We start from the raw sequence: 22129 nt of genomic DNA, 5'->3' as shown, positions 1-22129 counted from the left end.
TTAGGCTTTTTTTCCCCAGTGGGAATGTTTAGAGTATTTTGCTAGGTATTTTTAGAAGAGTCTTTTCACTATACCACAGAGTACTGAGTATATTTATTCTGTTTACATTTTATTTTCTTCTCAGGAAGAAGTGCTCTTACAAGAGACATTCTTTACCTTGTGGTTTCAACTTAGACACTGGCCTCCTGTAGCTGTCAGGTGCTTTCTTATGGAGTTAGGGGAAGTAAAGTCCACTTGTGTGTTATTTTTTGAATTGACTGATAGAGAAAGTCAAGGCCACCTTCATCAGAGCTGGGCGGCACACAGCCTCATTTGCTCTGCAATTTGCTCTGCAAAATTGATTACTGCTTCTTATGATGCCATTCTTCCTCACACTCTGACAGAGACTTCCCAGTGAGCATCACTGGCCTTAGAAGGTTCTGGCTCTTACCAGGGCTAAGATAAGTAACAGATTTCTCAGAAATCAGCTTACCTGGGCAGACTGGGCCTTCTTAGAGTATAGGAATTTCTTTGCAGAGTCAGCATTATGGGGATGAGATCTGTTGTCGCTATTGGCAGAAGGGGTTACTAACTGGTGAAGACAGCAGCAGAGAGTGCTAGGATCCCATTTTCCACTTCCTCTGGATCTCAGCCTAAATGTCAGATTACTCAGTCTCCTCTTTTGTATATCCCTGAGGCCTTGACAATGGACACCTACCCTGATTTCCATGTGGAAATTTGTTAATCCAAAGAATGCCAAACTGTCTGGTCAAAATAATCATATGGGATACTTTAAAAATTATAGATGCCTGGGCTGATACTGAATATTTTGATTCTGCAGAATTCAGGTACAGTTCCCCGGTTTTGGAAATCTAGGATCTAGTATATCCTATGAGAATCTCGTTTTGTGTTCCTGAATGAAAATGTATCCAACTAGAGAGAGCAGGTATTTGAGAACAACATGTCTGCTATTTTTTGCTACCAAGAAATGATGAGAAAGCTTTATGTGTATTTTATCCATATCTGTGAGAAAAGTTTTAAGTGGTTCTCTACATTTTATTGCTAAGAGAGAGTCCCTTTAATTTGTATAAATTGACAGATTGCCATCTGCATATAGGAAATATGAATGTCAAGAATATTTGCTGATTTTAAAAATATTTAAAACTCAATTTTCTTTAAAAAAAAGTTGCATATGGGGAAGATGGTTTCTTGGCTATGTGGGGCTTGGATTTTCAACCATTTGTCTTGTTTGCATGCCCTAGTCTGGGTAACCAACCATCCCAGCTTTCTGGGTTTTAGCACTGAAAGCCCTGCAATGTCCCATGAAACCTCTCAGTTTGAGGAAAACTAGGAGAGCTGGTCACTGTAGCCACACCCCATAATCAGGACACTTGCCATCTCCATTCCCAAGACCATTTCAGATTCTGCACATTAAGGTTTTTTGTGCAGGCCTAAGAATCCCTCTTCTCTAGTCATTCACTTCCAAATCCCAAACTTTTGTTGCTCTTGCTTTTCTATTTCTCTTTTTCTATATGGAATTTTATTTTTATGAAAACCTGTAGTCATTGTTTTAGAAGGTTTTTGGGAAAAGATGGAGATAACCAGATTGTATGTAAGGTACTGTATATATCTATGCCTGTATCTATATCTATATGTATATATATGTATATATATATGTTTATGTTTATATATGGAAGCCTTTTAATGATTTCTGACCTTGAAATAATGATATTGTGACTTAAAAACTGTTATTATTGAAATATAGTTAAATGTAACATTGTATAAATTTAAGATATGTAACATGTTGATTTGATACATTTATGTATTGTAATATGATTACCACTGTGGAGTTAGCTGACAACTTTATCAGGTTATACAGTTGCCATTTCTTTTATGTGCTGGTAACAATGAAGATCTAGTCTCTTAGCAACCTTGAAGTTATGTTACAGTATTGGTGTTTATAATAATATTGTGGGCTTTGGTGATTTACCAAATTTAATATCAGAAATTAGGGTGAATTTCACTTAAAACCAACTCCAAGGCCACATAAGAGGAGAGTTTCCCTATCATTCAAGTTCCTGGAGCTTCCTTTCTTATGCTTTTCATACCATGTATTACTTGAATTCTGCCCCCTTATTAGTGCAGACATGAAACTCAGGTCTCTCCCAGTTTCTACAAAAGCTCATTCATACTCAAGAGTTTCATGAGTTTAGGAATTCTCTACAAGTTCCTGGGCAGCCGCAATGTCACAGGAGAGGTCATATCACAGGGCATATGGCCATTGGCCACATACCCCTCCCTGCAGCCTTTTAGACCACAGAACACTTCTGTCTGTGCTCGGGTCTCAGCTTCTGTCCTGAGAGGCATTTTGATGAGTGCTATTGGTTCCATGTCATAATATTTTAAGTGAAAGAGTAACATGTTTATCTCAGCAATTATGCAGCTCCACAGAGTGGAAGTGTTGGGTGTCAAACCTCATGCCCTCTAAAGTTAGGAAATGAGAGGAAGCAAATTTCACAAAATTGACCATTCCCATTTTCAGAGAGTAGTGCCAATGTGAGTTGGAGAAGAAAGTGAATGGGTTTGATCAAGGATATAACACATGCCAACAATTTTACTTTGATGATCTTACTATAATTCCTCTTTCATAGGTGAGGAAATTATAGCTTAGCATACCTAAAAAAATAACAAAAAATTTAAAATCGTGACCAAGTTTATGCAAGTAGCAAAATCTGAGATTCCTTCTCAGGCAGCCTGACCACAGAGTATGTGCTCTTTACCCATATTCACATCACATGAAGACTATAGTTTTTTTTTCACAGATGCATCTGCACGCACATAATTTCAGAACTTCTAGAAAAGAAGTGGAATCGTGTTTTCTAACCTTCCTTCATGCTGTGATTTATAAGGCATGAATTGCTGTAGCTGGACTCATCAGGACTGCACTCATGACTGTCTGGCTTCAGCATCCGTGAGGATGTGCAGGAGCCGCTGGGACCAGGGCTGCGCTTCTTTGCAACTGTCAGGATTGCATCATAAGATTCTGGAGAGCTCTCCCACTCCTGTGGTTCTCTCTTCCCAGAAAACCTTGCTCACATTCTTCTATGGCCTGGGCATCTCCTTTACTGGGCTGCTACCTGGCCTCTGTACAGGCTCTCTTTCCCTCTGGGAACCCTCTGTAACTACCAGGATTGAGGTGGAGAATGGGCTGGAGAACGCTGGTCTTTGATACTAGTAGGAATAGTTTTTACATGCTTTGATAAACTTCATTTTTCTTGACACTGTAGCAATACATACCTAGACTTCCTAGAAGATTCAAAAACCATTATAATTAATTTAAAAATATATCAAATTGAAGTCATGCCTTTGTTCAACAAAGGAATGTATTTTTTTTAGAAGCAAAGAGAAGTGTCCTTACCTCTTTGAATATTCTCCTCTGTGGTAGAAATTGGAGGCTTGTTAGTTTGATGAAGAGAAGGGTGAACTAGCTGAACCCATATGTCTTTAACTCTTGAAGAACACATTTGGTCCAGGTAATGAGGGCTCAGTATACAGACTGAGAGAAATCAAGATAACCTATTGGAAAACCAGGACCTCCTACTTAAATTTCCTCTCAAATACACTTAGTTTGCTCAAAATGGGGATAATGACTTTGGGTTCTTCTCCGGTAGCTAAGGAGCTTGGAAGTTGTCACTGCAATCCTTACATGAGGAAAAAAAAACTTGGGGCGCCTCGGTGGCTCAGTCAGTTAAGTGTCTGACTTCAGCTCAGGTCATGTGTGCTGACAGCTCAGAGCCTGGAGCCTGCTTCACATTATTTGTCTCCTTCTCTCTCTGCCCCCTCCCCCTCTTGGGCTATCTCTCTCTCTCTCTCGAAAATAAATAACATTAAAAACTAAAAAAGAAAAACAAAAATCTAAAAAAAAAAGTAAAACTTACCAACTCTTAGATTCACCAGAGAATTGAAGTCATGGAGAAAAATGCTCCCCTTAGATTGGAGGGACAGATAACCTGATAAAGAGAATCACAAATTCCTGGAACAGAAACCTTCATGGGAACCAGTACTGAGGTAGGAAAACATGAGCTGTAATTGGTGGATTGCTGGTGCCTCACTGTGGACAAATCCAAGAGATAAAACCTCTAGTGGGTGCAGTTTGGTGGGGCCAGTGGGGGGCACACTTTTGTGAATTTTGCCTTCAGAACCCCTGTCAAGTTCTCACAGTGAGGATTAGAGAAAATCCCCTCATGCTTCTGGCAGGAGGAGAGAAAAGAAGCCCTTTTTAAATACACACAGTTTCTCTAATATGGGGGTACTAATAGTGAAATCCTGGGGGAGTAACAGGATTAGGTGTGATAATATATATAAAGCATATAGTACAGTGCCTATAAGGGCTGTTACTGCAGTCATTTTACCATCTTTCCGTACATAAGCTGAAAGTTATACTCTTCTACTAGAGAAGCTGTGCAGGAGATAGAGATTCAGAAATGGGCTAAAAGGAGTGTTGTGAAATTTAGCCTAAGCAGTACCTTTAAAATACATAGTGATTTGCATCTTGGAAGCATTACTATCATTTGGCATACCATCATACACATTCTCCCTTGAGTCCCGTGAAAGAGTAATTCACTCCCTGCTGACAAAGAAAAGAGACCAAGGCAGTTTCTGAATGCTGCCCTACTTTTCCAGGCCTTTCCCTCAGAGCCGGGGTCAGTGTTGGAATTATCCAGTGGCTTGGCTGCTTCCAGTTTCCTGGACAGCATCTTCTCAGCTAAGTGGTGCTGTGTCCACAGTGGCATGAACAGTGTTCTACTGCTTCTCACCTGGCTCATTCCAGAACAAACAGCAGCAGACACACACATGGAGAAATTGCTGGCCAGAGACTGCCTAGAACATCACAATTCTGGTCCATTCAGAGAGAGACGGGAAGGCGACAAAGTGCCCAGACCGGGACCTTCCCCAGGAGAAACCACCTGGGGACCAGATGACGGACATTTGGGAATCTTAACTTTTCATATTTTCCTTATTGGTTTTCAAGTTTTAGTCTTGACTTTAGAGCTCTCAGGAATAGCTCCTCTTATTTTTCTTTTTTTGCCAGGTAGCAATGATTGAGATTTGAAACTACTTTGTGCATTTGTGCCCTTAAATACATCTGCCTCATCCTTGCTTTTATCCTTCCAGTTTCAGAGAACTACATGTCCTTTTCTGTATAATTTATCCTCCTTCATCTTCCCACTGTCCCTCAGGCTGTTATCAGTAGTAGTAGTGGGAACACAGTAAACTTAAAATGACTTGTTTTTGTGTTTCTCATGAGATCCACAAAGTGGCTTAGTACAATTTAGATTCTTAAGTGCCCGGGGGACTCCCTGAAAATAATTTGCTTTTCCCCTTTATTTTGAAAAACAAATGTCAAAAATGCTGAAGTGGGCTGTGATTGCACATGTTAGTCAGAGGTAATCTGTTTGGTCCCTAGTCAGTAGGACTTCTGGAGGAGCTGGAAGTGAAATGAAACTGACACATCAATGAAATCCATGATCTGTTCACCTGCAGTTGAACCAAGGCATACCTAGGAGGGCAACACTGGTTTCTCAAGACACCAACTCCCAGAGGTTAAGGATTTGCTTTAAATTTGCCAAATTCCTTGACATATTGTAGAAATCTCATCTACAGATTCATGTATATTTAACAGGGTAAAAAGTTTATTGTTGTTTGTCTACAAACTCATTAGCATTTTGATCAGAGCCTTAAATGAATAAATCAAATGCATACTGATCAGACTTAGGAATGAAATAAATCTGGAAGGGATAAGTAATGTGTTTGATGAAAGGACATAAAATTATCAGAATTGAATTGCAAATTACAATGAACAAGAGGAAATGTAATAGGGTACATATAAAGGTTAGCATTTCCATTAAAAAAAATCAATTGCCCAAGTATAGGATAGGGATAAGGATAGGGATAGGGGAGACCTATGTTTATTACAGTTAATGTGAAAAAAGACCTGAGCATTTGAGAAGACTTTATTAAGTCAATTGTGATGAAATATAATAGTCTCATTTTACTCTGCACTACTGTATCTGGAATATTGTGAGCAATTTTGGGGCCACCCATGGGACGTTGACATCTGAAGAGATGTCAGTTTAATCTAGCAGGATGTGTGGGATTTTTTTGGACATGTCTTGTGAGGGGAAAGGAGTAAAGGGATCATCCAAGGAAAAGCTTGTGGAGCTGTGATTTGTTCCTTCAGTCACGTGAAGTTCTTTCAGATGGGAGAAGAGTCAACTCTCTTGATTTATAAGGCAAAATTTAGGGTTGCCTGGGTGGTTCAGTTGGTTAAGCATCTGACTTCTGATTTTGGGTGAGGTCATGATCTCACTGTCTTGAAATTGAGCCCCACATGGACTCCACTGTGTGCATGGAGCATGCTTAAGATTCTCTCTCTCCCTTCCTTTGTCCCTCCCCTCTCTGCTGTGTTTGCACACACACGTGCACATGCGTCCTCTCTATCTCTGTCTCTCAAATGCATACATACGTACATACATACATATGGCAGAATCTAGACCACATAAGAAAAAGCTATAGGGAAGTAGATTTTGACTTAAATCTAAGAAAGAAATTTATAACAATTGCAGTTGTTCTGCAATGAAATATAGTGCTTCATAACCTCCTAAACTTTTTGTCACTCTGTGTGAAGGGCCAGGCTAGAATACTAACCTGAGATGCTCACATGCCAGCAGAAGGGACTCTTGGAATGAGTGGAAAGTTGGACTACCTCAAAGATTCTTTCCACTCGGTGATTGTTTTTTAATTAATTCAAGATGAATGCAATTTAAAGAGTTCTCTTTTACATCTCTTATGAAATCTGATTTACTTTCTGGAAAGTTACTTCACGTGTACTGATGTTTTCAAATTACAGCTCTATTTTCCCATGAAAACTATGAAAATGTTCACATGACTTAGTATTTAGAAGTGTCAATAAGTTGACATAGTGACTACGAGTGCCTTTGACACTTATATGCTGTCAAACCACTTCATATCTGTTCTCAGCAAGATTAGGGAAACTTCTTTGTTAATCCTCTGGGCCAGGATTTGCTTCATTATTCTGAGGTTTAATGTAAGACCTATACATTCCCAATGCACATATTTTTGGCTCTTTGTGAATCTTATTGGGGATATAAGTCAGGAAATAGTAAAAAAAAAATACCTTCAAGAATAGTGTGTTAGGAAACTCTTCTAATTAGTCCTTTAGAGGCTCTGGATACACCTACCTGTTTACCAGCTTTGTCCTCCTGCATCATAGACACCCTCTGTGTTCCCACCACCTTCTTTGCTGCTGACCCCACAAGGTATATCAGCTCTTGAAATTGAACCTCTTCATTTTCTCTTATCAGAGAAAGCCCCAGGATGGTTTTCTCCATCTAAATCTCTATAATTACATTTTAAAAGGCTGATGTTGATAATGTTGATATTTCTGCAGGTTTTGGAATAGGACTTGGGATTGATAGCAGCTTTATTTGTCACATTTTCCTGTAAGGCATCCTAGAGATTCACAGGACTCAGTTGGATACCCCCTTCCAGTGATAGATTACACTATATGGTAGGCTAGCAGGCTGAGTATGGGCAGCTCTAGGAAAGTTGTAGTGTCCGTTTTCTGACTGTGGCATAGCTGAACATTTTTCTCCAAGAACCTAGCATCTGGGCTTCTTCATATAAAAGATGGTAGAAAGATCTTCTTAACAAAGGCCATTTGCAGGCTTGGCTAACCTCAGCATTTCCTTAAGGGGGGTTAGTATTAATTGGTGAAAGGACAATGTCTGCAGGAATGGGGGTGCCACACGGAACAGTTTCCTGACTTCAGAAGTCATCAGAGCAAGACACCATTGTTCAAACTTATAGTCCAGAGTTATGATCCTATTTTTGTTCTTGTCTTGCTGCTTGTGTTGGTGGAGGTTTACGTTAGCATGTAGACCGCTGGGCCAGAAAGGAAAATCATGATATCTGCCTGTTTTAGTGGCCCCATTTTGCATATTGGCAAACACTCATTGCAAGTTGTAATTATTGAAGACATTGGTGTGGTTGCATGGACTTAAAAAGACGAATGCTGAAGCTTTAATAAGAAAGTGTGAAGTGTCATCAAAATTTTTACTGCCCTTAAATTTTTTTTTTTTAATTTATTTTTGGGACAGAGAGAGACAGAGCATGAACGGGGGAGGGGCAGAGAGAGAGGGAGACACAGAATCGGAAACAGGCTCCAGGCTCCGAGCCATCAGCCCAGAGCCTGAGGCGGGGCTCGAACTCACGGACCGCGAGATCGTGACCTGGCTGAAGTCGGACGCTTAACCGACTGCGCCACCCAGGCGCCCTTAAATTTAATAATATATACAGATTTTCTTTTTGTCCTTATTCTTATACATATAATTGTGTTCTATTACTGTCACTAAATATCGGTAGAAAGAGAATATGTTATCTCACCGTCTCCTTTTTTCCCTTTTCCCTTAATTGTTTATAAACACATGAATGTGATTTCAACAACTAATGTTGTCTTAGATGAGGGTGAGCACTCTTTACTGTTCCAAGCATTCTCCTATTTTCCTAGGCTTCTCTCTTGGCCACCTTCCCCAAGAGACAGATTATTGTTAATCAGATTTTGTTGGAAATGAGAAAAGGCTGTCTGTCTAGCCTAGCACCATCCAATAGAATTTTCTGCAGTTATGCCAATGCTCTATATCTGTGCTGTCCAATACCGTAGCTACTGGCCACCCGTGACTGTTGTGCATTTGCAATGTGGGTGGTGTGACTCAGGAACTGAATTTTAAATTTTATTTGATTTTAATTAATTTAAATATAAACAGGTATTTGTGCTTAGTGGCTACCATATTGGGGTATATTGGACAGCACAGCGATTGCCAAAGAATTCAAGGCACCAGAAAATGTAAGGAAGTACACTAACCAGTGAGGTTTACTGTTCTAAACACTCCTTTTCTGTATTGAGCCAAATGGTGTTTAGAAGTCACACAGCATCTGCTCTGATGGCTGTTTAGATGGTCCTCAAAAAAGTGAGAAAAAATCCACATCCGTGTAAAGCGTTTATAATTAATCATAAAGATCGTTGTCTATGCTATACTAGGTGCTTCACATATCTGCTTTCCAGATATAGCCTCTATTATTTCACAAGTGTTCCAACTTAGATGATAATTATTTCCATGTCAAGTAAGAGAAAGAACCGAGGCACACTGTTTTAAAATAATAAACCGACTCAAAGTCACACAGCCAGGAAATGGTAGAGCCAAGGTATGAACCCAGCTGGGATTCTTCATTGATGCATTTCATAATTAAATATTTCCTACATTGTCTTTTAGAGCTCGTGTGCATATTTCCCTAGTCATCATTGAGAAACAAGGTAGAGTTTAATAATATGAGCCCTGTCGCTGTATTACCTGACTCGAATGGTCTTCTGACACTCATACCTGTGTGAATTTGAGCACATTACCTGATCATAGCTCTGAGTGTCATTTTTCTCATTTTCATATGAATCTACTTCGTTGGGTTGTTGTGAGGTTTCAGTAAATTTCTCACACAGTGCTTGAACCATAAATACTTGCCATTGTCATTTTTTAAATATTTACTTTTGAGAGAGAGAGACAGAGCACAAGCAGGGTAGGAGCAGAGAGAGAGGGAGATGCAGAATCCAAAGCAGGCTCCAGGCTTTGAGCTGTCAGCACAGAGCCTGATGCGGGGCTTGAACCCACAAACCATGATGTGAGATCGTGGCCTGACCCGAAGTCAGATGCTTAACCGACTGAGCCACCCAGACACCCCTTGCTATCCCCATTTTTAATTTGAAAGGGACTACCATTTATTTTAGGATGTTGATTTAATGTGATGTTAATAGATGAAATAGATACATGCTTTGGGTGCACTTTCTTAGGAAATAAGAGAGACTCTAATAATTCAGATAATTCAGTAAGAAACACCCTGCTGTTCAGCCACTTTGGTGTGTCCATCACTGGGATTATAAAGTTGCAGAGCCCACATGCTCTGGCCTGTTCCTCATATCTTTGCTTTTCATGTAACCCTCATAGATGTCTCCTTTGGTGTCTTTGATTGGTTCTGAATGCTGAGCAGTGACAAACACCAACACAGCTGGAAAGAGCTGTAAGATTTGCTGTTCTGTCTTACAGCAGGGAATTATTGCCATGGATACCAGCATCAGAGGAAAACTGGGGAGCATTCTCATCTGGTCTCCTGAGTGGTCTGACATCTGTTTCTGGCAAGGCCAATAATGAGTGTGCTGCTAGCTTCATATCAAACGGAAGACTGATCCTCATTTTTTTTTTTTTAATCACAGATGGCCTCTTCCCAAGATGCCAGGTATGGCCAGAAAGACTCCTCTGATCAGAACTTTGACTACATGTTCAAATTGCTCATCATTGGCAATAGCAGTGTGGGGAAAACATCTTTCCTGTTCCGTTATGCGGATGACTCCTTTACATCTGCATTCGTCAGCACAGTTGGGATCGATTTCAAAGTAAAAACTGTATTCAAAAATGAAAAGAGAATCAAGCTTCAGATTTGGGTAAGTGACTTTGAAATGACAATGTTCTTCAGTCTATGACATTGAACCTAGATGTATGAAAGAGAAACACTTTCTGCCTTGTTCTGTCCCCATGGGTCCACAGACTCCATTTCTAGATTCTTTGCTTGGAAAATTCTGTTTCAAAGACAGTAGAGTGATGCCTCTTTAAGGTATGGAGACTAAACTATGCCTTATTGTGAAATGTTACTTCTTAGAGTCTTCAGAAGAAAGAAAATCCAAATATATGTTGTGTTGGTGGTTGAAGGAACACTCAATGAGAAGCTAGGCTCTGCCTTTCATGATCTGTATGACCCTGAACAAGCCTGTGAATCCCTCTATGCCACTTTTGTAATCCACAAAGTTGGCAAAGTCAATCTAGCCTTTTAGATCATAGGGAGCATCTTGTCCTGGGCATTGTAAAGAAAAGGTCAATGACCAAATGTAGAGAAAACTTAAGTTTGGTACCTTTATAAAGCCCCACATAAAACTTTGAACATAGTCTATTTACCTTTCACAGACCTTCTTTTCTCAGCTCTAAGAGTTATGTTTATTCACACAAGCAAAACAAAACAAATGAAATAAAATATTTACTTTAAACAGGGTTTTCCTCTAAGCAGATGTTTTCCCACTAACTTTTGAGACCATTTGACTAGCTTTTTGCCTCTTCCCACCCCTGCAGAAGATCAAAGTTTCTTTAAATCTTTGGGATAAAATTAGGACAATAGCAAGTGAGAAGCAGAAGAAAAATGTATGTGGGTAACAGGTTTAAGGTAATGTAAGAATGAAATAAAAGTTAGTGACACCAAAAGAGATTTGTGGAGTAAGCATTTTATGTATATCATGGAATATATGGGTACAATGGTGTGGAACATTTATGCAGTGTTTTGGCCCCTTTTCCCTGTTTATTTGTGCCTCTGCCACTCAAATTAACTTGAGCTGTAAACAGGTATTTCCTCCCAAGAGATGTTTCCCACCTTCCTCTGAGATAATTCTGATATCTACTACCATTTTGCACTGGCCTCAGGGGTAATCTGTAGGACTGATGATAAATCTCCCTCCTCAAATATGGAGAACTGGAAGAAAGATAAATCCCAGAGTACAAAATATAAACCTTTTTTTAAAAATAAATACCACTTTATTAAAATATCGGTATAAACCGAGTGACCTTTAAGTATCTTAAAGTTCTTAGGTGTAACTTTAAAGATGTAGGTATGCACACAGACAGGTATCCTTTTGGGCAGCTTACTGTTTTATTTATTATAATTCAGGAGTCATCCAAGTCTAAACAGAACTGGTGTAAGAGCTTGGAAAAGTTGTCTGAGGACCTTTCACTACTCTTCCAGTCCTCAAAGCCCTTTTTGTTGGGAGGGTACCTCTTTGGAATATACAGCCCTGTCTATGGAGATAGAAAGAGCTATGTTCATTGCTTCACATTTGGGTCCTGGTTCATTCTCTTCCTTTTGAGCTTTAAGCAACCAACTGTCATATCAATGTGACTCTCATGTTCAGGCTTAAGAAAGGTCCCTCAACTCTGAAGAAATTTGGTGAATTGAAAATTAAATTAATTTTGTAACCACACATCTCTCAACTCGCTGACCATGTTTTTTCTGCTGCTAAAATAACAGTCCTTCCTTTGGCTGACAGCTCCTAGTTTCCCCTTATACTTTACAGATGCTTAAAGATGGCTGTCATGATCATTTAGGTAAAACGCCAACTTCGTGTGTTAAGTCAATCTAATAATCTCTAGTAACTTCTCAATCTAGGTTTTTGACAGAAATGATTTGTAGAGGTACATAATTATCTGTTTTTAATGTAAAAAATATATTTCAAATAACATAAATTATTTTGAGAATTATAAAGTATTTCGTACTTAAAAATATTTTCTTCAAAGTACACAATGCTACTATGATGCCAGAGCTGATTCATTGACTTTTCTTGGGGGTTGAAATTAAGTTACTTCTGTATAGGTCTTACATTTGGATGAAAGTTGTTCTCCGAGCTAACTTAAGCCTCAGATCTTTGAGCTGCCTCAAAGATCTCCTCATGCTTTTCACTTCCCATAACTTCACTCAAAAAGCTCTCACAAAGGGAAGCCTGGGTGGCTCAGTCAGTTGGCCATCTGACTTCAGCTCAGGTCATGATCTCCTTGTTTGTGAGTTCAAGCCCCAAATCAGGCTTCTTGCTGTCAGCGTAGCAGAGCCTGCTTCAGATCCTCTGCCCCCCTCTTTCTCTGCCCCTCCCCCACTCCCTCTCTCTCTCTCTCTCTCTCTCTCTCTGTCACTCTCAAAACTAAATAAACATTAAAACAACAACAAAAAAGCTCTCACATATAACTCTCTTTAAATTTGAATCTACCATTTTCCCCAAACCTCCAACTCTCTTCACAGCCCAGTCCAGCCCAGGACTTCATTGCAGGGCTTCCATTCTCCCATTCTGTGGATACAGATACACTCCTTCACGGGTTAGCAACTCAGGAATCCTTCCCCTTGCCCTCTCCTTAGTCACAACTGTGGTTTGGTGGCCACTGTTATCTTTGCAACTAAAGCAGTCTCTTCTCTTCCTCTTAGGGAAATTAGGAGCTCTTTATGCACCTGTGATTTCACGGGTGTGAAAATGGGTTTTGCACTACTGTATACCAACTGGTCTACTAGACTGTGAAACATTCTAAAGAAGTACTGTAAAAAGATTTTGTGCTCATTGAACTTATAGTATAATTGGAAAAAGAAATTAATATGGAGTAGTTATATACTCTTACAAGCAAACACCTACTGCATAAGCATTATATATAGCTAACATTTATTGAACACACACCATATGCCAGGCATTATCTATGCTTTACCTCTAATTCCTGAAACAATTCAACTTTGCATTTCTTCTTCTTCTTATTTTACTTGAGAAATTTGAAGGTGGGGCAAGTTTAGTAGCTTGCCAAGATCGTATGTAATGAATTACTGATTCCAGGACACGTCTCTCAGAGCCTAATGCTTGGGCTTCTATTCCCCTTTACCAAGCTGACAAAATTATGAAGTTTTCTTGAATATGGTGGTGTTTTTCTGGAGATGGCAATTTTAAATGATGTATCCTGGGATGTCGAAGAAAATTTTGAAAAAGTTTGGCCATTTCAGTGAATTGAGGCATGCAGCGGAGGATAGGATAAAGAGAAATAGGGTGGTGTGCCTAAAAATAGGTATACCTACAGTAATTCTAGGGATCCTTGCTTGATGCTATCATGTAAGTATAGCATAGTTGTTATTTAACAATTTTAAATAACATAGTTGTTATTAGTTGTTCTATAACAACTTTAATAAATCATTTTTGGGGGAATATATTTGGCACTTACAGTTTTTCATCTCCTAGTATTTAATAGCCAATTAACTACTTTTCCCAGCTTATAATATTTTTCTGTACTTAAATTAATTTGTAACTAATTCATTAGGGTGTCCACAATCATCTTATTGACAACACTTCTGAAACCAAATGTGTGGGTTTTCTAGACCAGTTAATCCTTCAACTCTCTGTGGACACCACCTGGCTGCATACAATTTAATCCATTTCTGATGTTTACTACCTGGAATTACCACAGACCTCAGATGTAAAGGGCTCAGTTCTGCAAGACTGCTGTCCCTTACTTCAGACACCCATCACAAGTCTGTTGTTTTTCTGATATACAGGCTCCAAATGGGGGGGGGGTTCCCATTCCACCACCCCTCAGAGTTGATAATTTGTTAGGATAGCTTATAGAACTCAGGAAGACAGTTTACTTACTATTATGTGTTTATTATAAGGATAGAACTGAGTAACATCTAAACAGAAGAGAAAAGTAGGACAGTTTCAGGGCAGGAGGATAGGTACAGTTTCCATGCCTTCTCTGGGCATGTCATACTCCTAGACCGTTGATGTATTCACCAACCCAGAAGCTCTCTGAACCTCATCCTTTAGGATACTTATGGAGCTTCCATTACACAGGCATGATTGTCATGATTAATTAAATCATTGGCAGTTGGTGATTAACTCAGCCTGCAGCACCTTTCCCCTCCGAGCGGTCAGGGGGGTAGGGCTGAAAGTTCCATATCTTTACCTGGACAGGCTGAGGATGTTGATATGATTCTGATTACTTTATTAGTTTTAAAGTGTCCATTAAGAGGACTGTTTCCAGGTTAGGAAACCAAGGTGTTTAGAGAAGATAAATATTTGGCCTTATCTTACAATTAGTACCAGAACAGGTCTCCTGCTAGTTGAGCCAGTCTGATTGCTACTACACCAAGTTCACTCTCAAGGTAAATGCTGTGTTATGATCGCTCTTGTAAGTTTACTTGATTGCCAGTAGAATCCACCAGGCTCAGGGACATCCAACTTGAGGCCAGATTTCAAGTATTTCTAAAATATCAGGAGGAAGTGCCTGTCTGGGAAGACTCCCCGTTCCTCTTGATGGTTTGCTTTTTGCATGTGTTGCATCCGGAGTTTCTGAGTCCACAAACTGGGTTACTTACTGGATTTTTAACAATTCACATGCAAATAAAACGTTTTAACAGCTACTAGAAACCACTGACATTTCTTCATGGACATGTTACACCTCCTTTCTGTGGAAGTTCGTTACTGCCTTGGAATAAACTTGTTTAGAGAAATGTTCATTTGTACTTATTTACCAACTTTGTATTCCATTAGTATATTTATGAATCCCTTTATCCTTCACTGAATTTAAATTTCTTACTGCATTTTCATTTTATTATCATTTTTATGCTTCTCAAATCAAAAATTTTCAAAATTTTAGAGATTCCAAGTATTTGGTCTGGTTCTTCAATTTTTTATGTGTCTGTTTAATGCTATTATGAATATATTGGGGAAAAATTTAGTGTGGTTGTCACTTTAATGAAAAATATTTTACAGCTGGGATCTATATTATTTTGCTTCTTATTTTAAAAATAGTTTAGCTTTGAGAAAAGCTGTGTAAAGTGGATGCCTTCCCAATGAGAAGACTGAAAAAAATAGCATCAATTACGAAGAATATCACCTATATTTATTTTTAGTATCTAGATTACTAGGATGAGAGTATTGAGGCTTATAGCAATTTGCAAAGCAGAATGTGCTGACAATTATTGCAATTAGACTGTGTAGATAGCCAGACTTGACAGTGTGATTCCCCTGAATAAATAGCAACTTCCTTTGCTTGAAGAAAGCACCTGGATATCCTTTTTCAGTTGGGTCTGCATTTTTTAAGTCCTAAAATCAGGGTTGACTCCAACTAATGGAAGACTTAACTTGAAAAAGCCATAGCTTAAATGGTTAATATAGGTTTTACATGGACAGGAGCCAGGTAGGCAGAAGGCAGAGGGCATTACTGTTTTCATTGCTCTTTGTCACTCCTTGTGCCTTTATCCTTCCTTTTTCTCTCTTTCCCCTTTTTCCTCCCTTCATTTCTGAAGCTCTGGCCAGGCTGAGTTAATTGGAAACTGATTCTCAGCATGTTCAAAGTCCAGGGCTGCCACACACAGATGCACGTTGTATACTGCGCAAGGGCACCCACCAAAGGGTCAAGTGGGGCCCTTCTCCACTTACTGAGCCTTGTTCTCTTCCTAAGGGGCACCTTTTCCTTTTCTCAAAGGTTCCATCTGTTCATCAAGTATGTGCTGTTGGACTACATGCATCTAAAGGGGATTCTGATCCCTGTATAGTAACCATGTCTTCAGGTAGTAACTAGTCAGAATCTAATGCAAGAGATGGACTAGTAAACCCAGAGAGGGACCTAAGTCCTGCTTCCCTAGGGGAGGCATGGAGGAAGACAGTGTTTGAAAATACAGGTTTTATTATTATTGAAGTATGGCCAGGCCAACAGATCAGGAGACAACTGCCATTAACAACAAACAGAAGATAGTTTTTTATACTCATGGTTTCCAGGAGAAGGACGCATGGGCTAGAGGAGGGAGGCACAAGGGGAATGAGGTGAATCACCAGGGTGCATTAGGAGGTTGTTAGGGGTGTGTGATAAGAGCCTCTGTTGTGGTTTCTGTGGAATGACTGGGCACAGCAGGTTTAGGATTGCTAGTTTGAATAATTTCAGCAGACCCTATGTCTGCTCAGGGGACACAGAGACACTGGTTATCTGGCTCAGGAGTGATTAAGGGAGGTGGATAGTGGCTCAAAGTGTTAGAGCCCAGTAAGAGAGGTGGTTGGTGGTATGAGATCTGGATTTGTTCCTTTGCATCAGAAAATTGAGCTGGTGAGTTGTTTAATATCTCTAGGAGTTGGCTAACTCTGAGAAGGGCAGTCCCTCCAGGGTCCACAAGGCCCTGGGTGTCAACACATCAGAATATAGAAAATGAAACACATGTTTAATAAAGAAGGCAGGTCTTGGAGCTCCAGGGGTGGCTTCTTTCATTTATTCTACTGAGTCAAATTCTTGTGATTTCAAATACTCTTATCACAGGCTCAGTGCATTTCCTGGTCTGAGCATTTGGAGACCTAGAAAGTTGGATCAAGAAACGATCTTTCACATTTTCTGGCTTAACTCCTCATTTGATGGTATGACTGATAATAGCATCATTTACTGAACCCAGTTTTACCCACAAAGGAAACACTTTATGCTTTATGCATTTTAGAATTTATTTTTTCCCATGAGGGAAGGTAGTATTATTAGCCCTGTTTTATAGATGCAGAAACAGAGAATCAGAAAGATAAAGGAATTTTCTCAAGGTCATAGCTAGGATATAGTAGAGGCAGCATACCCAGCACAGCACGGAGTCCAAAGCCCGCGTGTACTTGATCACGTGATATAAATGAGGTCCAGGAAGGCCAAGTGATTTCTTTGAGATCTTTAGGTTATTCAATCTAAAATCCTACATATGTTAATTCTTAGCAAGTACTTTTGCACACTATATAATTACTCTATATTTTCTCCTATTTCTTGATTACCTATTCTAAGAAATTGTTTATAGTTACAGAAAGAAATCACTTGTTTTGCTTTTAACTTACTATCCACCAGCATGAGTGCGTTGTGCATTATCTGTGTTTAAAACACATAGATATACACAGCAGGATGGATTGGAACACATTCAACTAACTTCTTCCTGTACATTTCTGGAATGCCTGTTTTCACGGATGGGAACGTGCATATCAAGAAAGGGCAGAAAGAAGAGTCTGAGTAAAATGGAATTGGAAAATATTTCTACCTGTAATCTTTGCATTTGGTGCTCATTTAACCTAGTCACCCTACACATGAGTTTCAGGATGGTGTTCATATTTTTTCATCTATTTATAAGGAACCACCCTTTTCTGCCCAGGTGAGTTCCTCAAGAGAACCACTGAAGCTGGTGGCAGCTGCCAAGACCATTGCTGGTACTGTCACCTGTATGCTCTTTTCCCCCTTCGCATGTGTTCTAACCTAGCATCTGCTCTTTCTCTGAGAGACTGAGAAAGGTAATATTGGGTTTCACTCCTGAGAGGAAGCTGATGCTTGTGTGCTAAGTGTTAAGATGCATGAAAACGTTCACCCTGTCAGGCAGCTGAAGTCAGCAACTCCTGCAGTCCCACCATGTTTAAACCACTTTCTCAACATTGACAAAGTAGGGAAAATACTAAAGACTTTTGTTCCTGGCCCAGTGGAGATTACCAGCTATGTGGGAAGATAGGACAACAAACACAAGAAAGGGGCCTCCTGTGGATCATTGAGTGAGTGTCCCCAAGGGGCAGAGTGGCCCAGCAGTAGGAGGGGGCACTTTTGAGTCTGACATTTTGGGAATCATATGCTGATTCTGATCTCACTAGCTGTGACCTCAAGCCCTAACTTTTCTGAGCCTTTTCACAAATTTTATTCATTTGTGAATGAAAGAAAATACCTACCCCTTATCTGCTAGGTATTTGCCATAATAATTTTTTTTATAATTGTTCAATACTAGACACAGAGCTAACAGTAAATGTTTTCTTCTTTCTTAAAAATAGTGTACCAACCTTCAGACAAATAATTTAATTGGATCAAATATATGCTGGGTGCTACTCTGTGGCAGGCACTGTGGTAGGTGCTGGGGGATGTAATGGTAAAGGATACACAGGGTCTGCCACAGGAGCCAACTATCTGGTGGGGAGGTAGAGAGTGAAGAGAGAATTCCATCTGCTGTGATAAATGCTCTGGAGACATGAACACAGGTTACACAGGAAAGAAGCCTAACCCAGTCTTGGGGACTTTGGGAAGGTTTCTTGAGGGAGTCTACATCTGAGCCATAAACTGACAAATGAAATAGAATTATTTGCTCATTGATTCACTCATTCATTTACTCAACCAACATTTATTGAGTTTTTACTCAATAAATGAGTAAGACACTGACTCTGTGAAGGAATTTGAGATTGAAAGTAAATGCTCAGAAAATCTGATGGTGATGGTGTTGTGGATAAATAATCAGCACTATAACAAATGAAAGTTAGCAACAGGGGCAGGGAAGTTTGCTTTTGTTAAATGGTCAAGAAGGGTTTATATGAAGTAACTGGGCTGAGACCCAAAGGATGAGAAGGAGCTGAACATTGAAGAATAAGGATGATTGTTCATGTTCCCTTCCTCTCTCTCCTCGCTGCATCTCTCTCTCTCCCCTCCTCTCTTTCCCTCCCCCCTGCCCCCCATTTCAAAAGTTTTTGCTTTCTGGGTTTTTTTTTCCCACTATAGCTTCATATAGAGTGCTTGTTGCTTACCTTTGTTTATCAGATCTTCGCTTTTCTCCCATTTTGCCTCCCATTTGAGCAGGTGTAGATTTAGATTATTGGAGCCTATAGCTTTGACAGATTGGTAAAAACTTTAAGGAACAAGTATAAAAATGCATTACTTTTGCATAAGTATCAAAAAGCAGATGACCATGTGAACATATTACTGGCCCCCCTTAGAAGGAACCTAAAGCTTAATCTTCTGTCAGCTTCATGGCAGTTCATCACTATTTTGGGGAAATTTTATCTGCTTGTCTGGAGGGACTGAAAGACGCATGTGGCTGATAAGAAGCAGTTACAACCAGTACAAGAGAGGAACGTACAGTGGGAGTGTGTGGGTAAAGGTGTGTTGAGCCAGCAGGATAGAGAACGGACATTGGGGCAGGACTCTAGATTTCCTGGGGCAAATGACATTGAGCGATCCCTAATGTGTCAGGTGTAGTGGAACACGTTCATGGGTGTGAAGTCATGTAATCCTCGCAAAAAACTATGACACAAGATGCCATTCTTGTCTTCAGTTTACACATGAGAAAACTGAGGGGCAGAGAGTGTGAATAACTCACCCAAGGTCTCACAGCTAACAGGTAGTTAGCAGATCTGAATGGGAGCCGCCCAGCTTTGGAGCCTTTATGAACCCATTTTGGTGCACCCTCACTTCTGAGGCATTGCTGTGGGTGAGCCACTGAGCAGATTATATTTTTAGCACTTCCAACAACTTTGGAATGTTGGTATCTATAGAGATCTTTTTAAACGTGGAGGAAACCAAGACTCTGAGAGGTTAAATAGTTTTCTCCTGGCCACATAGCTTTTTCCACTGCTTTTTAGAGTAACTTTCAATGTTTTAACTCCCTGATTTAGAAAAGAAAATCAGGAAGTATCCAAAATCAATGGAGTAAGTTTTTTACAGAAGTGTGTCATAACCATATATCCCATCCAGATTGATATCTTTTGTGATCTTCCAATCAGCCCAGTTCATACAGGGACTTCTAGCCAAGAATGCTGATCTCAAACCTTTTGAAAATGGGAATGCCACATTGGTAGCAGAGAATGGGGATTTGGCATAAGTTAAGTTCCAGACTATTTAAATTGTGGAAACTTTAAGCAAATTAAATATTGTAATTAAACTCTTTCTTTGTTGTACATTTACTTACCTTAAGAGGCCATGAAAAATGAGTCAATTTGTTTTGGACTGTCAGGATTATCAGAATGAACCTTTCAGACATGACTACTCTACTCAGTGGCCACCAGATATTTTCTCTAGTCTTAGGCCATTCTATTTTTTTATTATATATATTTTTAAAATTTATTTATTTTATTTATTTTTGAGCAAGAGGCAGAGAGAGAGGGAGACAGAGAGAGAATACCACACTGTCAGTGCAGAGCCTGAAGTGGGGCTTGAGCTCACAAACCCTGAGATCATGACCTGAGCTGAAGTTGGATGCTTAACTGACTGAGCCACCCAGGTGCCCCTAGGCCATTATATAGAATATATATATATATATATATATATATATATATATATATATATATTCTTTCTTCAATATCACTTTGTCTCCCTTCATGTTGCCAGTTGCTTTCCTTTGCCATTCTAAACTTTTTACCTCCATCATATCATTTTATAAATCACATTCACTGTCATTAGGTGACTTGAGATCACAGTGGCCCAAGGTGAGAGTAAGAGAATCTTTTTATTAATATGCATGAGCTTTGGTTTGAGGATGCTGGAAAGTCTAATTCGACCTCTCAGAAGCCTCCCTTTGCTACTGTATTGTTATCTCCATGTAGTCATCACCTAAAATGTTAAATCTGCCTGATCACATTGGTATTATTTTAACCTTAGGCTTATTCTAGACTTACTTGGATCAGAAATATTACTTAGTGGTTTTGTCATTAAAAATGGTCTCTGAAGCTAGGCTATCTGAGTTCAAATTTTAGTCCTAAGGCTTCTGGGTGTTGTGACCCTGGGCAAGTTAATTAACTTCTCTGTGCCTCAGTTTTCCCATCTGTAAACTGGGGAAAATAAAAATACTTTGCTTATAGTCTTTTTGTAAAGATTAAATAAAATGATGTTTATAAAATTCTTAGAATAGTTCCTGATGCATTGAATGTGCTCAATAAAGAAGTCATTTTTATTTCTTTCCACCTGAATTTTCCAATATTGACATCATCGGTCTTACTCCATACTTTCTGTAACTGCAAATAAATTTCTAGTTCCAAAATAGGCAGACATTTATATGAAGAACTTAATTTTGGTGTTCTAACATGGTGATAAAATATACAAGCAAATTGACAAGGTGAAGCATTTTTAGGACACCTGGGGATCTTTCACCAGCCAAGACGAAATTTTGATATGCCCAGGGGTAGTCAGCCGTGTTGTTGAGTTGTTTTGTGGTATTTTTGAGCCATCTTTACATTTGGATAAACTCATCAACTGTACAGGGAAGGCAAACCCATACAGCTGTTTAAGTGTTCATAAAATTGGTATCTTTCTCTGTAACAAAAACAATTAAAAATCACTGAATTCATGGAGAGTTGTTATTAAAACACAGGGAATAATTTCCTCAGGATATTGCCTAGTATCATTGGCAGTTACTGATTTTAGCTGTAGTTATGCCTCTGTCACCAAGTCACCCATTGTTATTTTTCTGTTGATTTGTTTAAAATGATACTGAACTGACTAGTCGTTCTGGCATGTATAAACACAGCTTAAATCTGGGTACAAATGAAGCTTTTAATTACTCCATATTTATTTATTTATTTAATAATGATTTTTAAAATTTTATTTATTTATTTTGAGAGAGAGAGAGAGAGAGAGAGAAAGAAAGTGAGCAAGCAATCAGGGGAAGGGCAGAGACAGAGAGAGAGAGGGAGAAAGAGATAGAGATAGAGATAGAG

General features: G+C 39.3%; 1 protein-coding gene across 2 annotated transcripts in view; it reads left to right on the top strand.

Moving 5' to 3' along the window:
- RAB3C (RAB3C, member RAS oncogene family) overlaps positions 1 to 22129 on the top strand; it is a 283534-nt gene that overhangs the window by 12419 nt on the left and 248986 nt on the right. For both annotated transcript variants that reach the window (XM_019414304.2, XM_019414303.2), the window contains exon 2: positions 10322 to 10549. In XM_019414304.2, the coding sequence (XP_019269849.1) occupies positions 10322 to 10549 (228 nt within the window). The remainder of the gene's footprint in view (positions 1 to 10321; positions 10550 to 22129) is intronic.

The sequence above is a fragment of the Panthera pardus genome, unplaced genomic scaffold, assembly GCF_024362965.1.
Source record: "Panthera pardus isolate Hobbes unplaced genomic scaffold, ASM2436296v1 HiC_scaffold_2, whole genome shotgun sequence".
Taxonomy (NCBI): Eukaryota; Metazoa; Chordata; class Mammalia; order Carnivora; family Felidae; genus Panthera; species Panthera pardus.
The sequence above is the reverse complement of the archived record's forward strand: the minus strand, read 5'-3'. Positions and strand labels throughout refer to the sequence as shown.